The 23,333-nt window shown below is 37.4% G+C and overlaps 1 protein-coding gene across 1 annotated transcript; it reads right to left on the reverse strand.

Annotated features, from left to right (window-relative positions):
* Positions 1–234: 234 nt before the first annotated feature.
* LOC138695866 (secretory immunoglobulin A-binding protein EsiB-like) lies at positions 235–19,693 on the reverse strand. Its single transcript, XM_069820217.1, has 3 exons — positions 19,564–19,693; positions 15,744–15,876; positions 235–488 (listed from the first exon to the last, which is right to left on the reverse strand). Exons 1-3 carry the CDS (start codon positions 19,691–19,693, stop codon positions 389–391), a joined length of 363 nt encoding a protein of 120 aa, XP_069676318.1. The 3' UTR covers positions 235–388.
* Positions 19,694–23,333: the final 3,640 nt, after the last annotated feature.

Below are 23,333 nucleotides of genomic sequence, written 5' to 3' on the forward strand. Positions count from 1 at the left end.
ACCCAGCATTTGCTCGTATTGGGTTGAGGGAAAACCCCGGAAAAAACCTCAACCAGGTAACTTGCCCCGACCGGGATTCGAACCCGGGCCACCTGGTTTTGCAGCCAGACGCGCTGACCGTTACTCCACAGGTGTGGACCGACAATAATATAAAAAACAGTATTTTAATTTCACTCATATGGAAAATATTGATGGTCGCAACATTAAATGGATCATCATGTATTAGTCAAAAGTTTTGTTAAATAAAATAAGAAACATTCATCGCTTAGAATTTATATGATTTTCGGCATTGACATTTCATTAGGCGTGCGCCAACATGGCTCATCATCTGATGAAACCGGGTAACAAAACAAACAAAATAAATAATAATTAACTTTAGATGGGAATCCTATGTTTCGCAGTGGCCTTGAGAACAAATGGTGTCCATGATGTGTTGAGCCTGGGGCATTCCTTTACTGGCTGCAAGCTTCATGTAGCGATAGGCTTCCCTGGAACGCAAAATAAACAAGAAAATAACATATGACCTCACAAAGGCCACCGCCATCTGCATCATCGAGCCAAGTACATGAACATACATGCAGAAGCACGAACTCCTGTGATGTCATTAAGCATACCTATTATATTATACAGGAGTAAATATAACTACATTAATAATGTCGTCATGTACTGTATATGCAAGGTATCTGATTTAAGCAGTTCATTTTTGTTTAAGAAGGGGGACAAGACTAACTGTAGTAACTTTCGAGGAATATCACTTTTGTTGACGTCGTACAAATTTTGTCGAATATCCTTTTGAGAAGATTAACTCCATATGTACCGGTAGATGAAATTATTGGGGATCATCAGTGTGGTTTTAGGCGTAATAGGTCGACTATTGATCCGATTTTTTGTATTCGACAGATATTGGAGAAAAAATGGGAGTATAAGGGTACAGTACATCAGTTATTCATAGATTTCAAAAAGGCGTATGACTCGGTTAAGAAAGAAGTTTTATATAATATTCTTATTGAATTTGGTATACCCAAGAAACTAGTTCGATTAATTAAAATGTGTCTCAGTGAAACTTACAGCAGAGTCCGTATAGGCCAGTTTCTATCTGATGCTTTTCCAATTCACTGCGGGCTAAAGCAGGGAGTGCACTATCACGTTTAGTTTTTAACTTCGCTCTAGAATATGCCATTAGGAAAGTTCAGGATAACACAGAGGGTTTGGAATTGAACGGGTTACATCAGCTTCTTGTCTATGCGGATGACGTGAATATGTTAGGAGAAAATCCACAAACGATTAGGGAAAACGCGGAAATTCTACTTCAAGAAAGTAAAGAGATAGGTTTGGAAGTAAATCCCGAAAAGACAAAGTATATGATTATGTCTCGTGACGAGAATATTGTCGAAATGGAAATATAAAAATTGGAAATTTATCTTTTGAAGAGGTGGAGAAGTTAAAATATCTGGGAGCAACAGTAACAAATATAAATGATACTCGGGAGGAAATTAAACACAGAATAAATATGGGAAATGCCTCTTATTATTCAGTTGAGAAGCTTTTATCATCCAGTCTGCTGTCAAAAAATCTGAAAGTTAGAATTTATAAAACAGTTATATTACCGGTTGTTCTGTAGCTATAACTGTGAAACTTGGACTCTCACTTTGAGAGAGGAACAGAGATTAAGGGTTTTTGAGAATAACGTTCTTAGGAAAATATTTGGGGCTAAAAGGGATGAAGTTACAGGAGATTGGAGAAAGTTACACAACGCAGAGCTGCACGGATTGTATCCTTCACCTGACATAATTAGGAACATTAAATCCAGACGTTTGAGATGGGCAGGGCATGTAGTACGTATGGGCGAATCCAGAAATGCATATAGAGTGTTAGTTGGGAGGTTGGAGGGGAAAAGACCTTTGGGGAGGCCGAGACGTAGATGGGAAGACAATATTAAAATGGATTTGAGGGAGGTGGGATATGATGATAGAGACTGGATTAATCTTGCTCAGAATAGGGACCAATGGCGGGCTTATGTGAGGACGGCAATGAACCTCCGGGTTCCTTAAAAGCCAGTAAATAAGTAAGTAAGTAAGTATTTTTGTTTAGGCAACTCAAAATATCAGTCTAGACATGTGGGCGGTATTTAATGGTTTCACAGGCGGAATCAGGGTGTGTATAACGTCCGCTGACATCGTGACGTGAATATTACGATTTTTAGTTTTCGTATGATAATTTTATGTTAAACATGTGCAGTCAATATTTAATGTTAATTATTTATTTTCTTTCGGCTTTCCAACTCTTCTTATAGTCGCGGTTTTCTTTGGATAGTGTTTTATCGAGTCATTTTCCCTTCTCATATTATTTCTTAATACGTAATTTATTTCCAATCCCTCAAATTAATTTTGTTTCATTTGGAATAACTAAGGGGCATAAAAAGAAGGTACCTGTAAAGAACAGACAGCGTAAAGTTTTAACACAATTTATTAATTTATTTAAAGATATTTTGAATATGTCACTTCTAACTACACTGCCATGAGAACGTTACAACCTGGGTAAACCATGAACAACTTTTGATTCAGACTATGAAATACCAAATGGTCTACGAAATACGAGATCAATGACAATCCGCATGGAGATGAACGATGTCGACTAAAGGTAAGCGTTCACTACATCGTATCGCACTCCTCGTACGAATCGCACGCAACGGATATTTTAAGTGCAGTGCGTTCACTGTAACGGCTTCACCTCATCGCCTCATCGGATTCCCCTATCAGCTGTTTAAAACATGGCGTCGTACGATATTGACATTGCTGAAAGCAGAGGAGTTGAGGTTAGGTCTATTAATCATGAGTGTTAGCGAATAAGAATTTGTAATTGCTTCATGCGTCTTAATTGAAAAGGAAGAAACGAAAGAAATATTGGTTACATAATATATTTGCAAGAAACGACTTGATTACTGTAATGGGAACGCCTCAAATTATATAATTCTTCGCAATTTTCTACACGCGAAATAAGTTTTCCGTCTGCCATTTTGGCGCGACACTGAACATGGCACAACATAATAGTAACAGTTGACCAATTAAAATTGATTTATTAAAGAAGGCCATGATCGCACGCATCGGAAAAGTTGCCCATCCGAGAAACGTGGACGGATTTGCCGAGAGACGATGCGTCCGATACGATGTAGTGAACGCGGTTACATAAGAATTACAGCAAAGATAGTCTTTTTCCGATCCGTGCGATTCGTCCGATGAGTGCGATACGATGTAGTGAACGCGGTTATATAACAATTACACAAAGATAGTCTTTGTCCGATCCGTGCGATTCGTTCGATGCGTGCGATACGATGTAGTGAACGCTTACCTTTATACTGCTTGCTGGAATATCTTATATTTAATTCTTTTGTCGCTATCATTCACTTTTGCTCTCACCAGTTTCAGAGATTCGAACCGTGAATGATTACGAAAGACAAGATTCAAACTTTTATAGCTACTACTATGGAACATTTTGGTTCATAAGATGTTTCATCGATTACATATTTCCGTTTTAAAGTAGTATTAGCGAGAACCTTCTAGAATCGCCTGTTATCGGAGTTAGACATTAAAGAGTACGAAAAGAAGAACCGGGGATCGAACGCTCACAGGCAGTCGAAATATTCATAGAACCCATTACTCTAGCTGAGAGAGATTAACTACTTTGAGAGATCCGTGTATTGGAAATTAATGTTTCTTTACTCAAACGCAACGTATGAATCAAAATATTAATTAGTCAACCCGTTTGTTTTATTATTTTAGCTGTTTTCAATCACTATTAAAGCTAAAATACAACCGCTGCGCGTTAGAGAATTCAAAGACGAAAATTGTCTATCCTTAGTCATGTTGTGCGTGATGCCTAATACAATTCATGAACGGCTTGAGTCAGACACCCTGTATATGAAAGGATTTCACTGACATTTGACAGATTTGTTCTATTCTTAATACAAATTGAAGGGTCGATAGCAAAAACCGGACAAGTCCAAAAATTCCAATTTTGAGCATAGTACAGTTCTGTTCACTTCATTTCAAGCGGCATCTATTGACATAGCAAGTTTCTACAAAAACCGGGTTTGTGGCACTGAAATGAGTGTTTGAAAATGTAGCGTTTCTGCAAAAAGCGAATTAGTCCAACGCCTTTCTAGCAAAAGATGGACAAACCACAAACTTATCCGGTTCTTGTTAGAAAATATCACGAAGATGGCATTAGTGTTGTCTTCTTTTGTTTCATCTCCATATTAGCTGTTATTGTCGATGTTACTGGTTAAATATTTCATTTTGTAAATGAATGATCATCAAAATTAACCAGATCCAAAAAAAAAAAGTCATCAGAATGAGAAGAATGTTGAGGTGGTAGAAGATGACATAGCAGCGGGTGTGATGAAACAACTATAATAATAGTATTTTTTTTCGATTGAGCATACTTTATTTTGTTGTTATTAAAATACCGGTAATTATTTTTCGGTACTTGATATAGAGTAAATTTGCCTATTTCCGTGATACCCCTAATCCCGTGATACTTTTTAAAAATTGAATGTCAGTCAGGTTGTTTTGCTATTAGATCTATGCAAAAGATAGTTAATATCAATACCTTAAAAACAATATACTTTGCATACTTCCACTCGGTAATGAGTTTTGGAATAATATTCTGGGGAAATTCCACAGTTAGTAACAGTATATTTCTATTAAAAAAAGAGTAATTAGAATAATAGTAGGTGCCAAATCTAGGGAAGCTTGTAAGACTATTTTCAAAAAACTACAAATAATGCCCATGGCTTGTCAGTATATCTTTTCATTAATAGTCTCCCTCGTATGTAATCGTGAAAACTTTGTAACAACAACTATTTTGTAACAAAATAATCTGCCGTCAATGAGGGTGACCATAAAGATCGAGAATAAAAGCACTACAGAAATAATTTAGAAAGATAAAAAGATTAAATACAGTTCATAGCATAAATACACGTCAAAGAAATGACTTTCATACTCCATCGGCAAGTCTATCGTGCTATCAAAAAGGAGTGCGTTATATGGCAGTAAAAATTTTTAATAGCCTCCCTATCGATATAAAAAATGAAACTTAAAACATAAGATTATTTAGGGCCAAATTAAAGAAGTACCTAATTTCTCACGCCTTCTATTCTGTAAGTGAATTCATGACATTCAATAACACTTCATGAAATTGATACTAAAACTATGTGTTGTACTAGTAGACTATATTGTAAATCTTATCTGTATACTCGTATATTTCATCTAGACTGTGACTATAAATTAAGACTTTATAATAGCATTACGTTTTTTGACTTGTTCCATATTCTAGCTGTAAAGCAATGTATGAATACCATGGAATGTTAATAAATACAATACAACAATACAAAGCTTTGCCGTCCAACCACAGCTCCAGACATCTTTCTGGAAAAATAGTATCTTTCGCCTACGTTTGAGACATTGGTGAACTTCCTAGCAAGATATCCAACCCCGTGACACTTAATGAAAAAAACGTATCACGGAATTAGAAGTATCACGGAATTAGGCAACTTTACCCTACCTGATGTGCCTAGAATTCAAAGACTGAAGGACACAAATTTAGAAAGAGAAAAATATAAACATAACAATATTGTTTTTCTTGTTCGGGAAATCATCCGAACTTTAAGTTTTTAGTTTAATAAAACACTTATAAAGTATTTATTTGTATGTTGATACAGTTGACAATATGAATGAAACATGATTTCATATATTTTTTCCCAATTAATGTGTGTGCATATAATATTTCCTGCAAAAAGTGGGTATGTCCAAATATGTAATTTTTTTTTTCCAAGAAACCATATAAAAGAGAACAGTGGAACTTTTTACGAAAGTTGGTAGATATATGAGATACCTGTATAAAATATGTCAGATTACTTTATTGTATGAGAAACGTGAGGGACAGTTTTTTTTCGTTTTCTGAAAAATTAATATTTTGAACTTGTCCGATTTTTGCTAGCAATCCTTCAATTAGGGATTTAATGAAAATGGAGGGTTAATATAAAGGAACCAACATACTGTCGGCGACTCAGGAGAAGACGAGAGCGGACTGAGGAGAAAGGAATGTGAATAGATAACTTACGACAACACGTGCAATATTTGTACTGCAGTAAGCGGAAACATTAGGTCTCCTTCTGTTCAACTTAGCTTTAATTTCCATACGCATTGTACTCATGTTTCCTGCACGAGTAATAACCTGGCTACTGGGATGCTTATCTGAGCGATGTTTATAATAACCAACAGCGATAGTCACGAAGGTCACATTCTTTCCGCTCGTCTTCTCCTGAGTAACGGACAGTAGTTGAAATGAATGTGACTGCCGAACAAACTGGCCAGTCAAGATGAACTGAGCAACTGTGGAATGTGCTGAGAATGGGGTTTAATCCGTGCACGAGCATAGTCTGTTATATCTATAGTCAATAATAATTCTGAATATAGATAGACTCCACCATTGACAGTAAAATGAGTGTCATCTGTCCACAGTAGTCAATATAACCGTTTTGATTCAATTTCCATCTTAGCTATAATGAAAAGTTGTATCTTTCCGTAATTAGCTTCCTTCAATTAAAACATCATTTGCAGTTTTATAAGGACACATTTTGAAAAGCTTGCATACAGTTTTCAAAGCAGTTTTGTGTGGTTTTACAAGAGTTTGCTTAACTGGCGTATATTAGCACTGCTGACTGATAACGTACCGAAACGTCTCTTTGTCGATGAAAAAAGCTGCTGTAATAAAAACCAAGGTACAACGGCATGTGAAACAACTAAAATGTTTGAAATCAAAAAAATCTTCAGTGATATATCAGTACATTGACGACGATGACAAGGATGATGATGATGATGGTGATGTTATGATGATGAATTTTATGAATAGGCTTACTTCAAGCCAAATGTCAAAAGCACTGTTGGCACAATGATTGCTACATTTCAAATTAATGTTCGCTATCATAATGGTGAAATCATATTTACTGAACATAAAGAAACTTCAAGGTCGATGAAGCTTCTTTAAACATACTATGAAATCGACGTCTGTATAGCCAACTGTAAGTTGAGGGACTTCCTCGATGTGGTTGTATCTCCAGGTGATGAGGTAGATAATGAGCGAAAGTAGAAGTTTGGTCACGTTCGAGTGTCAGATGACGCTGCAACACAGTGAGGTCATTGCATGACGTTATCGTAGTTCTCGTCATTGATTGTACAATAGTAATTTGTTGCCAAGAATCTCGCATACATCTCTCAGTCGATCAGCAAAGGGCAATTTAATATATTAATTTATCCACATCTAATCCGCCATGACGTGAACAATGATTGATGAAATACATAAATAAATAAATAAATAAATAAATAAATAAATAAATAAATAAATAAATAAATAAATAAATAAATAAATAAATATTAATTTATCCAGAGTTTAAGCCACAGTCGCATTAGTCGCATTTTGCTACTCGACTTTTAAAAATGTAACTTTCAATGTAAATTTGTAAAAATACGACAACCACATTGTACTGCAGAAATGAAAATGGTAATGTAGAAAATGAAATCAGAGATGTTTGAACTAATCTGAATTTAAATGAAATGCTAATGGCATGGGCATATTGAGCAATAGATGTTTAGGAATGGATTTCGAAAAGTTGGTGCAATTCATGTAAGTTAAGTGAACAATTTCTTCTAATTGATTTATTTAATTCCATTGCATACTGTAAATTGTGAGCGAGAATTCAATTGCATGAATCTTGTGAAAACTGGAATTAGAAACCGCTTTTCAGAAAAAAGAGTTAGCACTCTGCTAACAATTATCTTGAAGGCCCTACTCGTAAAGAATCTCAATGTTTAGAGTGCCCATAAAATAATGTGATGTAAATTCAGTAGTAATTGATTCTAAACATACGCGTACCTACGTGTAATGATTTACTTACATAAGTACAGTATATCTAGAGCAGCCGTGGCGAAAATGTGATCATGCGCCGAGCCACTGTGTAACCTGCAACGTGCATAGTACCTTTGGAGGGAAGTGAAGCAACTGTCTGACTTATTAACGGATTTTCATCTTCCTTATGTCAAGCACTTATGAGTAAATATAGTTTTATACAGTACAAGGCTACAAACTAATGTTTAGTATACGTGTAACGAAGAAAAAAATGAACAATAAAACATAGGACACATTATCACAACCTAAAATTAACCGTATTCAGAATATCTTTGCGACAGAGTTTCAAAATCAGGAATTATGTCATTTACTGCCAGTCGTAGTTGATGACGAAGGTATTTGTCTGTCAGTCGTGATCTAAATTTGGTTTTTATTATTTTCATTGTCGAAAATAATTTTTCACAAACGTAAGTTGTAGCGAACATGGCTTCAACAGAGCAAGTGAAAGAACGAAGCTTCGGATATTTATTTTTTGGCAAAGATTTGAAAAGTTCAACATTAGTCAAGTCGTTAATCTAGCTTTCATTTTTAACATCACATTGTAAATCTGTGAGTTTAAATTGAAGATCTAACCGCATTATTCGTACATATGCTGAAAAAGGATCGACGTACAGAGATGATAATGATAATGATGATGATGATGATAATAATAATAATAATAATAATAATAATAATAATAATAATAATACTTAACCTTTTAATGTTTCATCAGTAACAATGTAGTATAATGTCGTTTTATGTTGTACAACCGTTTTCTTCATAATGCTTGTGAACAAATCATAGGCCTAAATTTAATATTCTCATCATATTGGCAGGAAAAAAATGCGTCCTCCCATCCTACTTGAAACTTTCATTTTTGTAGACGTACATAGTTTCGAGAGAGACATTGCGATGATACGCCACTCGCAGGTCAGAGACAAATACAAATGGAACGGAGTTTGACTCCAGTGAGTGAGAGGGTGGGGGTTGTGGGAGGTAGGAAGAAAGAGAAATGCATAGCTATCATTGCGAGCCACAATGTGCTCGCGGGTCACATTTTCACCACGGCTGATCTAGATTTGTGCAATTTGCACAAATATAATTTTGCGTTTGTGCATTTTTGCGACAATTATTTATTTTCTAGCTTAAAATCTCATTTTATTCCTATATAACTCATTCCGCATCAGGAACTGGCAATGTCAATGAAACATACCCATGTCTATCTTAAATGAAGTTTCTTTTTAGTAGTACGTCCATATAATATATTAATTAGTATACTGTTCGCAAGCTCAAACAAGGGAAGGAGGTGAAGGACGTTTGACGTAATCAGGAAGGCAGGCTGAGGCAATGGGATAGTCTGTGCACGTTGACGAGAATCGCTGCCGATGCAGACTCCCCTCGTACGCTACAGTTTCACGGAGAATTTACGACGTTGCCGTCGTGAGTACACGCTGCTGTATATCGCTACCAAACTATTAACGGTCTCCAGACGAGCCATACACTTAGGCTTACACTGACCACTGGCCTACTATGGGTCCGATATGCGATGAATACGATTATTGTTCCAGTCCGACAGATAGAAGAATTCGTGAATTCGATGCTAACAGGCGAACCATCCTGTCTCAGCCCTGTCACAGTCAGGACCCAGACGAGTACAGGATCCAGAGGCGAAGCCTTTAAATCTTATGTCAGCATCGGAAACTATGTAATAGTAGCCTCAAATAAATAAATAAAATGAAAAGAAGAATTTTGGCCAATTGCACAATTAATAAGCTTTCAATTATTTTTCTGTGGTAAGAAGTGCTTAAGACCCGCACGCTGGAGACATTCCGGAGCTATCCCACATAAACGGAGCTGTGAGCGCGTTCCCGTGGCTGTGAACCAGATGGCACCAAGTGCGACGGAAGGACAAAGTAAACGAAGCATTACTTTGCATTGCAGATGTTTAGCTAGGAGCTCCACAAAAACAATGTTTTGGTTAGAGAGTATTGGTTCCCAGAGACGCAGTTATCAGGAAGTGATGCTGTAGTTTCGCGGACGCATGCACTCACCCACGAATATTCACTTCAGCCTATTTTTAACTAGTGCAGATAATATGTGAACTGAGGGGAAGATGAAGAGTATTGGTGGAATAATAGAGGGAAACGGACGTACCCCGAGAAAACCCTCTGCAACGTTTGCTATGTCCACCAAAAATTCCATTACTACCTAGCAGTGGATCAAACGTGGGTCCCCTGGAAAGAAGACTAGCGACTAGCGCTTGTGCCACAGGTAGCATTTACGAGGAACCATTCCAGCATTACCACAGTCTAGTGCAGGGCCGGGCATGAGAGCGGCTCCGCTTAGCCGGCCAGAGCTGCTCTCGCTCCGTAAGCCAAGCCAGAGCAGAACGCTCACGCAGTGGCGGACTCGCATTACAGCTACCTTCCCTGCATTAATACAGGGACATCACTTTATTTTTACCAACATTTTTAACATTAACCTGGCTATACTCGGAAACACTGTTGCCCCCTTCCATTACAGGAGTTTGATGTTACTAGTGCAATATGTAAACAAATCATTTTACTAGCTATAGGAGGAGCGAAAAGTAGTGTATCCATTTATGTTGTAGGGAAATACGATATTACGATTTTCAGTTTGATCATCACTTTTACGGAATTTATCAAAATACAGTAGAGTAGTAACATTTTTTTTTCAAAAACTCAACTTTTCAGGCGGCTATGTTCGTTATGTAATGTCTACTTTATTTAGCATATTAATTATTGGTGTTAACATACAATATAGAGAGTGCACTTAAATTGAGGGGGTCATAAGTAAAGGGCTGTAAGTGCACTTAAGTTACTTTTGAGAAAATGGGGTTTAAATATTTAAGCTTTCGTAAAATCGGTGAAATTTTTATTTAAATTTTAATGTGTGATGCGATTAAAATATCCCTTTGCCACTAAAATTTTAGATACTTTTTCTTACACTGGATGCACTTAACTCATGTTATTACAAATGTCACTAGCATTCCTTTGCTTCTAGCCACCTCAATTCAAAAAAAGCTAATCTGAATTTTTAAACAAGTTGCTGAAAATGGTTGCCGTTCATTACAATGCAGGCTTCAATTCAATACGCATATTATTAAAAACATTTTGAAGCATATTCTATGAAATTGAATTTATCGTTTCTTGAATATAACTTTTTAGTACGATATTATTAATATAGGTTCTTTCTTCTATAGAAAACGCAATCATATTTATGAAACACACTATACACTGCAGTGTTTACTTCACTGCTTGAAGACTTCGAATGCAACAGCGGCCGTAAGTTTGTGTGTCTGACGGGAGCAAGGACATTAGTGAAGGGGTGGGAGTGAAGTACATTCAGAAATGCAGGTACAATAAAAATGCAAGTAAAAATAAAATGATGTCCCTGTATAACAAGAGCCACGGTTGTTCTAGTCATTCAGTCTGTCAGTACATAACAGTTTATAAAGATATTACATCAATCTATGTATAACACTCTTATTAATTTAATGGAATAAACTTCGCTCTATGCACACACAAATCATTAGTCTTATTTACATAACCCGTACGCACAATGCTTTAACAATTACATAATAGTAGGCTATTAATAATATAAACGTACGTAACAAAGGATTGCAATCAGAAACGAAAGAAGGAAATTAATAATTAACACTCTTTTACACTTTTCTTTTATATGAATAAACTATTGTAACAAAATCGTATTTCTGTCAATCTTTGGATATTGAACTTCTTAATCAGTTGGAGTGTTTTAATGACAAATTAAACACTTTGCTAATCCACTGCTCTCTACGAAAAAAGAACTCCTCCTCCCATGATACATTACAAGAATTGGGAGTAGCGGGCCGCTTTAGTGTATGAGCGGAAGCTCCGTCTTCAAAGTTCGCCATCATACTGCAGAGTCACCACTGCACCGACACTGAATGACGTACAGTATGCATACGTCACAGCGCTCGGAATAACCGCTCTAAAGCACACAGCGCTCATTTCTCAGAATCACGTAATGTGCCCAGCCCTGGTCTAGTATATACAGTCATGAAGCTCAATTCGTGGTAAATATGCATCCATAGAGAGTTGGTAATCACTAGGATCTCTATTATCGCCTCATTACAGACAATGCAAACATTGCCGGCAAAGGAAGAAAGATACTTGCTAATCAACTACTGAAAAAGGTCACGTAGCATAAGATACACCAGAAATGTGGTACAAATTATAATTGTCCCTTAGAATTTTTTTGAGCAGTGTATAATACAGAGAGACGCACGAAAAACCGGCCCGAGTACAGACTGCTCATTGTCGCCCGCCTATTTGTCACCTATTGTTGCGACCATGTTTTGTATTGTATTGCCAGTACGAAATCCGTGATGAAAACTTGGTTCAGACGTGTGAAGTAAATATCTCAGCGACATGTATTCTCTTCAAGAAAGAATCCCAATAGTGGAGGCGTACGGTACGTGTCTACCGGTTGATTTAAGAAAACGCGGGACATTTTTGCAAATAAGTTTCCTTACCAGCAAAGAGCAGTATACAGGATTTGGTGAAAAAGTGGCGTACTACAGGGTCAGTTTCAAAAAAAAAAAAAAAAAAAAAAAAAAAAAAAAAAAAAAAAAAAAAAAAAAATCGAGCCCTCTCCGTTCGCACACCTGCTGTGATCGCGGATATTCGAGCACGAATGATCCAGAGTCCTAAGAAGTCTACACGTAAATTGTCGCAACAAGTGAACGTTTCGCGTATATAGGGATGAAGCCCTACAAAATGACATGTGTCCAAGAACTGAAGGAGAAAGACAAGGCAAAAGTGTGAATTACTGCACATGGCTACTTCAAACAATTGAGAGTGGAGGTCGGTCTGATTGGCGCAATTGGTATAGCCTGGCCTTCTATGCCCGAGGTTGCGGGTTCGATCCCGGGCCAGGTCGATGGGATTTAAGTGTGCTTAAATACTACAGGCTCATGTCAGTAGATTTACTGGCATGTAAAAGCACTCCTGCGGAACAAAATTCTGGCACACCGGCGACGCTTATATACCGGGTGGAAGGTAAGGTAGTACATTAATTGACAGGAGCCGTAGATGTCATTATTTAGAGTAAGTTTTGTCAAATAAAATAAATTATAGGACTTACGGATAGTGAGATAATTACAAGTGTTTCGAAAGAGCTGACGGCAATTACAAGATGTCTCAACGCCGCATAAGTAGTACCCCACACCCCATGCCGTCAGTGACTTGAAGGGGATGGGTTAAGTTCAAATACCTTTCACCTTATACCTTGCAGCAGGTGAGGTGGAGGGCGGCAGCAAACAAATGTACTGAGCTTCGGTGCAATACTTCACGAGCTAATCTGGGGATAAATCTTCGCACAAGAATGACCTACGTAAACTCCGGATAGGGACGTAAGAGTTAAGGCTGGTTCACAATAAACCGGGAACCGAAACGACAACGAGAACGAGAACGGAAATAATGTTAAAATAAATGTATTTAAATGTGAGCATTCACAATAGTTAATTGTGAATACTCACATTTAAATATACATATTTTAACAATATTTCCGTTCTCTTTGTCGTTTCCGTTCCCGGTTTATTGTGAATCAGCCTTTACTTGTTTAGTTTGTGTAATTTAATGTCAGAAAATGTAAATTAATAACCCTAATGAACAAAATAACTCGTGTTCGGGCGTAGTTCAACAATGAATGCACACTAACAATTCAATACTAAGTATGGCGTAATAATTTTAATGTAAGCAAGAATTACGTACAGTAATAACAAGAAATGACGTGAAAATCAGAAAATTATGTCCAAATTAGTGAAAACACTTCGGATTGAAGTTTCAGTTACAATTAATGAAAAAAAAAAAAACTGATGTAACTTTGTGAACAAGATGTAGGCTAGTTAACATTACAGTTTGTTTTACGAATCACTAATTCTGGGCGTTAATAATGAAATAAAGAGTAATAAACTCTGTAAATCACATTCCACTCACATTTTACAGGTACTGCTCAAAATGTCCACCATCAGCGTGCGTGTAGCTTTCACATCTTCTTGTCCAATTATGACGAACTCTGGCCAGTAGTTCTTCACTGTTCCGAATTTCTTCCGCGGCTGGATTATATCTAAGTGCTCACGATTTGTGAATTCTGGCATCTCGTAGTTTTGAAATAAACTAAACTGTATCGCTGTACGTCCAACTGCACACTAATGCAATGTAAACATCACAACAGCTGATCAGTTGCGAGTACTACGAGACTGCCGTCCCGACAGCGATGCCAGATTTTTAGACTTTCTGTATTTATCTTTTGAAGAGGTGGAGAAGTTCAAATATCTGGGAGCAACAGTATCATTTTACCTTTTAGGCGTGTTTCCAAATTATATGTAATACGTTTTGTCAAATCTGCCAACCTTTTCATAAGGGAAGCTAAATTTATTTATTTATTTATATAAATGACACTCGGGAGGAAATTAAACGCAGAATAAATATGGGAAATGCCTGTTATTATTCGGCTGAGAAGCTTTTGTCATCCAGTCTGCTGTCGAAAAATCTGAAAGTTAGAATTTATAAAACAGTTATATTACCGGTTGTTCTTTATGGTTGTGAAACTTGGACTCTCACTTTGAGAGAGGAACAGACATTAAGGGTGTTTGAGAATAAGGTGCTTAGGAAAATATTTGGGGCTAAGAGGGATGAAGTTACAGGAGAATGGAGAAAGTTACACAACACAGAACTGCACGCATTGTATTCTTCACCTGACATAATTAGGAACATTAAATGCAGACGTTTGAGATGGGCAGGGCATGTAGCACGTATGGGCGAATCCAGAAATGCATATAGAGTGTTAGTTGGGAGGCCGGAGGGAAAAAGACTTTTGGGGAGGCCGAGACGTAGATGGGAAGATAATATTAAAATGGATTTGAGGGAGGTGGGATATGATGATAGAGAATGGATTAATCTTGCTCAGGATAGGGACCAATGGCGGGCTTATGCGAGGGCGGCAATGAACCTCCGGGTTCCTTAAAAGCCAGTAAGTAAGTACGTGACTCGACAATCAATGTTTTCTATGTTTCTTCAATCGATTGATTTGAAATCTGTGAATTTTCTAATTAAAATACTGCTGCAACGTGAACATAACAAACGTTCTCTTCGTTGTTATACAAGAAATTAAACCGTATTTTAAACAGTATTCGTAAAATTCGCGATCGATATGTCAGCATAAAAGTATTATTTTTCAAAAACCTCGCAAAAACGAGCAAAATGGTATTAGACTTTTTTGTTCGTTATATTTTAAGGAACCACACCCTACAATTAATGTACTACCTTACCTTCAACCCGTCCACACCTGTGGAGTAACGGTCAGCGCGTCTGGCCGCGAAACCAGGTGGCCCGGGTTCGAATCCCGGTCGGGGCAAGTTACCTGGTTGAGGTTTTTTCCGGGGTTTTCCCTCAACCCAATACGAGCAAATGCTGGGTAACTTTCGGTGTTGGACCCCGGACTCATTTCACCGCCATTATCACCTTCATATCATTCAGACGCTAAATAACCTAGATGTTGATACAGCGTCGTAAAATAACCCAATAAAATAAAAAATAAATAAAACTTTCAACCCTGTATTATATAATTGCTGTTATTACTTAGGAATATTGGGAGGGAATGATCCCATGTGTGAAATTTTTGGGAGGGTCCTGGCCTCTTTGGCCCCAGAGTCGAAGCCTATGTTTGCAGAGGAAGATGAGCTGTACATTATCTGAAGATAACTGACAACGCAAACCCGTTAGGCTACTCACCCACGCTGCAGGCCAGAGCGATAGCCCATGAAGTGGCCGAGAGCGAGGTTGTAGGAGGAGTGAGGGTGTCCTTGGTAGGCCGCCTTTCGGAACCAGTGAAACGCTACCGTCTTGTTCCTCTGCACACCCACGCCTGCGAACACAAATGTGTCACTTGGCCGTAAATTCGTGATAGTAGTAAAATCATTATTCATGAAGGTCGTACTTTGTTCGCATCCCTATGTGAGATTAAGAATACGCATGGATTATAACAGTCTCGGATAACAACGATATCGCAATGACGCAAATGCAAAATGGGATTAATGTTACAAATACCCATATCTAACTAGCACTTAAAAATTTATCCACCGTGGTAGTACGAGGGGGATCCAGGAAATAACGACCGTTTTGTTGTAATAATAAAAAAAAAAAAAACATTTATTTGAAAAAACAAAGTCTGTTACATAACTGAAGCTTCCTTTACTTCTCTACATAATCACCACCTACATTTAAACATTTGTCGTATCTGTTCACAAGCTTTAGAATTCCCGTGTTATACTCCTCTGCCGCCAGTTCATTAAGCCATGTGTTCACTGTCTTCTTCAACTCTTTATCACTTCCAAAACGCGTACCACCCAGAAAGTCTTTCAGCTTAGTGAAAAGGTGAAAATCCCTAGGAGCAAGGTCTGGACTATAGGGCGGATGATCAAAGATTTCGAATAATTTCGAGGGATTTCCCAACCGAATTGATCCAGCAATTCTCGAGTTGAAGCAGCAGTGTGCGGTCGGGCGTTGTCGTGAAGAAGCACAACTCCTCTCGAAAGCATTCCTCGCCTCTTGTTTTGGATGGCTCGCTGTAGTTTTCGTAACGTTTCACAATAACGATTTGCATTGATCGTAGTGCCTTTTGGCATGAAATCCAGCAAAAGAACACCTTTGCGATCCCAAAAGACAGTAGCCATGACTTTTTGTGTTGAGAGAGCCTGTTTGAATTTTCTCGGTTTCTTGGGTGATGAGGGATGATGCCACTGACGTGATTGGCGCTTGGTCTCTGGGGTGTTGTGAGACACCCAGGTCTCATCACCAGTCACAATTTGATCAAGAAAGGCGCTTCCATCTGTGTGATATCGCATCAACAATGTCAATGCTGAGGCCATTCTCTGAGTTTTGTGTTGGTCACTCAGTTGCCGTGGAACCCATCGTGCACAGATTTTGTGGTAGCCAAGATGTTGCGACACAATTTCACCAAGCAAAGAACGAGAAATATCAGGAAAGGCAATATGCAATTCGTCGAGTGATGTGCGCCTGTCTTGCAAGACTCTGTCGTTCACTTTAGTCTTCAGGTCTTCTGTGATGAGTGATGGGCGTCCGGGTCGAGTTTCATCGTGGACATTTGTTCGCCCATTGTTGAACATTTCGCACCATTTTCTCACATTTCTTTCATTCATTACAATATCACCATACGCTTCTTTCAATTGCCGGTAAATTTCTGCAGGTTTCAAATGTCGGGCATTCAAAAATCGAATCACATTCCTCACCTCACAGTCGGCGGGATTATCAATCACGTCGTTCATTTTGAAGTAACATAAAATGCACAATGGCGACTTGTTGCAACCAGTACTCACAACATTATGAGAACACATGTTAAGGAAGCCAGTTGCGACGTTGTAACGTCTTGTTTGTTGCTGCTATATATTAATATAACATGGAACAAGACAAACTGCTAAAATTTGCAACTCTGGTTTATATATACACTCCGCGTGGAGTATTGGAGCGGCCTTCAAAAGACTTGACGACAATGGACAGCGCGACATAATTAAAATTATTGAAACTATAAAGCTTCCGTCCTCTTTGACACCGCTAGCCTACTAATTGAACGTGGCTACTTACCCATGGGTATATTCAAAATATTCATAACGATAAAATAAACACACATCCAATTCGATTTTCAACAATGCATTCTTGTTTATACTCGTACAAGCAATTAAATTTAAGCAGTTTCATAGTATAATAACGTGATACCGGTATTACAATACAATTATGCAGCTGCACACTTTCCTTTTACTCTCGCCGCGACCGCGACAATGAGATAACAAAACAGTATATGACTTCCACAAGCTGTTCAAGAACAAACTTCAGAAAAAATTTACAAAGTGTTTTGAAAAACAAATTTCACTGAAAAATGAAAATGGGGGGGGGGAGGAAAGGACGAGAGAGAAAATGCCGCCCACCCCCCCGCCTGGAAATTGCCGTCCTAGGCAACTGCCTAGGTTCCTAGACCTAAATCCGGCACTGCGTTTCAACCGCTTCTAACTGCAAACTAACACATTCCCGCGAAAGAGGGTTTCAGTGCGTAGTAATTTGGAAGACTTCAGCTAGAATACAACATGTCTCAGGTCGTACATCACCAGGCTTCGAGACTTCGGACCCAATAGAGCAGTTCAGTGGGAAATCCGCATAACGGCGTACTGGGTATAGTGGTAAAGCGTACAGTGGGTGGGGGTACTGTAGAATGAATGCCAACAAATGCGCAAAGGAAAACGCTCTGGATTTGAAGGTTCTGACGAATAATTTGGTTTTCATACAAACTGTGTCTGAAACTATTACACGGTTAGAAAAGTCAGAGCAAGAGATGCCGGAAGCCTTCAAATTAATTTAGAAAATGATGCAGAGAATTAATGAGACCTCAAGTACACCGGTTACTGAACGTGTAAAACAGAAGTGGAAATCAATTTTATGTAAAAATAACGGATATGGAACATTGTGTAACATAAACAACAAATTAGTGGACATAGAGTCACCCGAGAATAAAGGACTATCTCTTAGAGACTGCAATGATGTTAGGTTTTTTCGTTTTGCTCCTATCACGTCATGCGACGTGGAGCGCAGCTTTCTACAGTACAAACTTTGGCAGATAACCGAAAAAGATTTACGTTTGAGACACTGAGAATGTATCTTGTAGTACATTGCATTTCTGTACTGTAACTGCACTTCCTAAAGACGACCAATAGGATAAATGAAAAAATTAAAATTGCTACATGCTTATTTCCACCATTAACACTGTGTATAATTAAACACAAATGCTTATAAAAGACAGGAGAATAAATGCTTTTCACATTCTTTTGACATTGTCATTGTGTAATGTATATTTACTTTCAGAATGTACATATGTGTGTGTTTCCCCATACTACAGTACTCTACTCTAAAGTTTTTATCTTTTTTTTAGTGCTGCTTATACTTTATACCTTTATTCATATAGTCAACATGGAATATATTATTCTGGTATTTATTCTTGTTCCTTAGGTTATTCTCGTGAATATTTATTATTATTTTTGCATTGATTTCCGTTGTTACCTCAACACATCTCTAGCTACCTGCAGCGAGTCAACAACCTATAGTGCATGCACAGTAAACTTATTGTATCTGGGTCCAAAGTCTCGAAGCCTGTACATCACACTATTTCATATTCGTAACCCTACTTCATATTTGTAACACTTCCTCTACATCTATTATCAGGCAGTAGGCCTACTGATACTGTGCTAGAGGAAGAACAAACTGTTAGTATACATCTTAATCTGATTAGCGTAATATGTTACAAGTCAGCGATGTATGCAACGGTGGGAGAAAAGAACTGGCCACCGTAACCCATCATCTCCTGGCTTAGTTGTCTCATGAGTGATGCCTTATTGGTATCACTTATGAGTTTCTTACCTGTCTTCGGATAATTGACTAAGCAACCATACGTGTTTTGTAGACTAATGTCCACAGTTATAAATTTATACTTCATCTTGTGTACAATACATTATTTCTATTCGAAGATAAACATTTATTTTCCTTCTACCTTGTAAATACCTCTGCGCAAGCGCATGCTGAGCAGCTTGGTGGCCGACATGTGCGTATGCGCGGGTCAGGTGCAAGCCCACAACGTCACAATGATAGAATGCCGCGTACAACAGTAGCAGCGAGGCCATTGTCAGACAGATCTGCAACAGCATCAAGTTACAAGATAACAACAGCCTCACATCACTCTTACGTTACGTTAGTCTTCCTAATCTGAAAAATAAAAATTCGGGAAATTGCATAATTAGCCAATATATTACTTTGAAACATCGCATGAAAAGCTGTTATCAGCCTGTCACCCAATGGGACAAACAGCCTGCGCTCCGTTTATTCATTTATATATACTGGTTGTTCAGTTCAAAGTGTGTCATGGCTCGCTGTATGCCGTCATGTGGCTAGCCGATGAGTCTAGAAAATTCAATCTTCCTACACTTCCGCAGAGACATATTACCTATATGCCAGAGAAGTTGCCTAGCAAGTACGTTGTTCATTCTGAAGAGTACTTACCGATACGTAAGGTAACGCCGGTACTGGCAGGAATGTGAACTGTTTGTAAACGTGTACCGGTACTGAGGTGAGTTTTTTTTTACTGTCGGGATATGGGGAGAAGGTTAAGACGATTACTTACGTATTTGTTGACATTAACTTCGACGGTCAACATGGACACGGAGCATTTGATTTGTACTGTGGAATGTTGCCATACGCAATCGATGATAACAAATATCCTGCGACGACTTGCCGGCGCAAAACACAGTTCGAAAGAGGTTATAGTAGCACACAGACCGTACAGACCGCCATCTGTTGCTACGACGTTCAAGTTATACCGTACACGTTCTCAAGTTCAGATTGAATGCCTTGATTAATAGGCAACTTCTCTGACATAAAAGCTGAAACTCGCTTCAAATCGCTGACTCACAACAGTGACGTCATGACACACTTTGAAATGAACACCCAGTATATACAGCGGGCCAAAAAAAAATTAAGTGGTTATATTCCAGTAGCTAATGATTTGACTTGAAAGTTTATATCACAGGTAAATTTCACAGTCCTTGTAGACCGGGAAAGTACTGTAATATTAAATTTGTTACCATTTAATAAATATATTTTTATTTTCTATAAGGCAGTGCAAAATCGATCGTTTATGCCGAACTAAGCATTATGGTCTTACGAGTTCAGCAGACCAAGCCGTTTGTTGTGATATCATCATTTGTTTTCTTCCGTTTTGAGTTCTCATTTTGTGAATAATGGGTCGCTTAACGAACGAAGACAAGATTTTCATTAAACATTTGCACCAATATTATAATTTATCTGCCCGTCAAATTGTAAGGAACTATACGCTCAGCGAGAATGGTCTGTTTCAAGTGTACAACGATTGATTGGCAAGATACGGACATGATATCCCTCCTGAGAGATTATTACGTGGAAGATCGCATTTCTCAGATTCTCTAATGGTTTCCGCTGGAGTTTTAAACGAGATCTTAATCCTATGGACTACAAAAAGCAGTTTACTATAAAACAAGAATTCGTAATATTGGACATTTAAGACTGAATGTTGGGACCGGCTTGATCAAAGATATATCCAGTGCTATTGGACAATGGAGAAGACGCCTACAAATGGTTGTGTGGGCAAATGGCGGTCACATAGAGCATCATTTTTAATTTTGATTATTTGAAAAATTATTATTATTTATTATTATTATTATTATTATTATTATTATTAATTTTACCAACATTCAGTTTCTACATTTTGAACTAATAAATTGTCTTCAAAAACCACATTTTTCGCATCATTGTGTATTGACCTCCATAAGATTTTAATTGAGCCTCAAAAAGACCAATAAAAAGTCCTGCTCTACTCTTTCCAACAGTGTATTCATTATAAATTAATGTTATGTATTTCCAAAAATAGAATACTTCTAATTTTGTGCTGTTTTTTTGGCCAACTCAATGTAAGTTATGTAATATAATATTTATGGACCTAACTATATATGTAAATAATTTTATAAGAGCTCCATAAATATACCTGAATTGCTATGAAAATCCACGAGTATTCTTCGTCATAATACTTTCTTATTTTGTTCGTTTTAATCCTCTCAAAAATTTCTATACTGCATTTATTCGATCTCGCAGGAAACGCAACTTTTGCAAAACCATTTTTATCAAAACCGCCGCTTAACTTAGAGGTCATAGTTTTATCTATATATCTCATGAAGTGAATTCTTTTAATTTGCTATCTTCTCTTCTCGTTTGTTTAAACCGTAGTCTACGAGATTATAATCATTATTATGTGACACAGAAACAACAAGGATCTCGTCAACAAAACTTGGTTTTGTAAGTTGCTAAAATTGCCACTTGATTCGTTTCTACCCAACTTCAGTTAGAGACCCTTAAAGCTAGGCGCTCACTTCCGGAAAAAATTCTTTCGCCGCCTTCGAATTTTTATTCTTTGCATTATATTAAACTAGTGGCTTGTGCAGCAAATGCTGCAAACTAAGTTCATTAGAAGTTCAAATTAAAATTTTTCAAACATATTTCCAATGAAGAATAGCAGACATTTTTAAAGTTATTTGCTTCGTAATAGTGAAACATACTTCCTCTGAATGTTTTTATGCCAAATACATTTCCTTGAACCTATACATCTTCAGTTCTTGAGTTTCAATGCGAAAACGCAAGTAACAATGTTAGGACGATCAGGGAATTTTTCATGTGGGAGTAATGCAGTAGCTATTTCAGGTCATTGCGGATTATAGGTGAGAGTTAAGAAAATTTCAGGTTCGATTAAACCAAAGAAATATGAAATTAATTTTGATTTAGTTTTAAGACGCAGCTAAAATAGGAAGCATGACTCATTACTAGCTAGGAAAATTAGAGAATCACACCTATAAATATCTACATCACACTGCTATTAAATATATGAAAAAGACCCACATAACTTGACTAATAACTGTAAAAATATTTCATTTTTAATAACAATATTGTTAACTTACGTAAGTTTTATAATTTTCAGTAACAATATATATAGCTGTTACTCAGTAAATTATAGAAATAAAGATCTAATTTAAAATATTCTTTCTCTGCGTCTACTTATATAAGACCCCAAAAGGTTTCACTTTCATATCATCAATATAGCATTAATGTGTGTAATTAGTAGCAAATAGGTCTACTCACATAATATTGCATTAACTATAATAATATTTCATTTTTAATGGTAATAATCTCATCAAAAATTCTTAAGTTTTGTAGTTCTCAATATCCAATACACAGCTGTACTCGGAAAACTACAGACCAGAGAATCAGACCTGTAAATTATTTTTATACGCCGTCTGAACTCTAAAATATGTCAGCAATCCTGCAGATCATGGACTTCGTGTAATATTGTTTATTGTAGTGTGTGTTTTGTTTTATTCTGAAAAGCCATATTTTTCAAAACTGACGACAGATGGATTTTGGAAAATAGGAAAATGATGTAGGAAAATTGACATTTCACTGAAAACTACTATTTTTCTGAAAAACTTTGTGTTCCAAGCTTCAAAATGAGGGGCCATTTATTAAAATCCGTTGAGCCATTTTCCCGTAATTTCCATTACCAGTTCAAATTATATATATAGATGCAGCATCACCCACTTGGCCGTATCGCCTCTGTCCGCATGACCGGATTCCGTTCAGAATTCTGGCCAGATAATTCTAAACGGATTTCCGTACGGTCCAAGGTCGAAATAAAGAATGTCATGTCAAATATTTCGATTGCAAGGCCTCCATACGCGAATTGAA

Source organism: Periplaneta americana, chromosome 1, assembly GCF_040183065.1.
Source record: "Periplaneta americana isolate PAMFEO1 chromosome 1, P.americana_PAMFEO1_priV1, whole genome shotgun sequence".
Lineage (NCBI taxonomy): Eukaryota > Metazoa > Arthropoda > Insecta > Blattodea > Blattidae > Periplaneta > Periplaneta americana.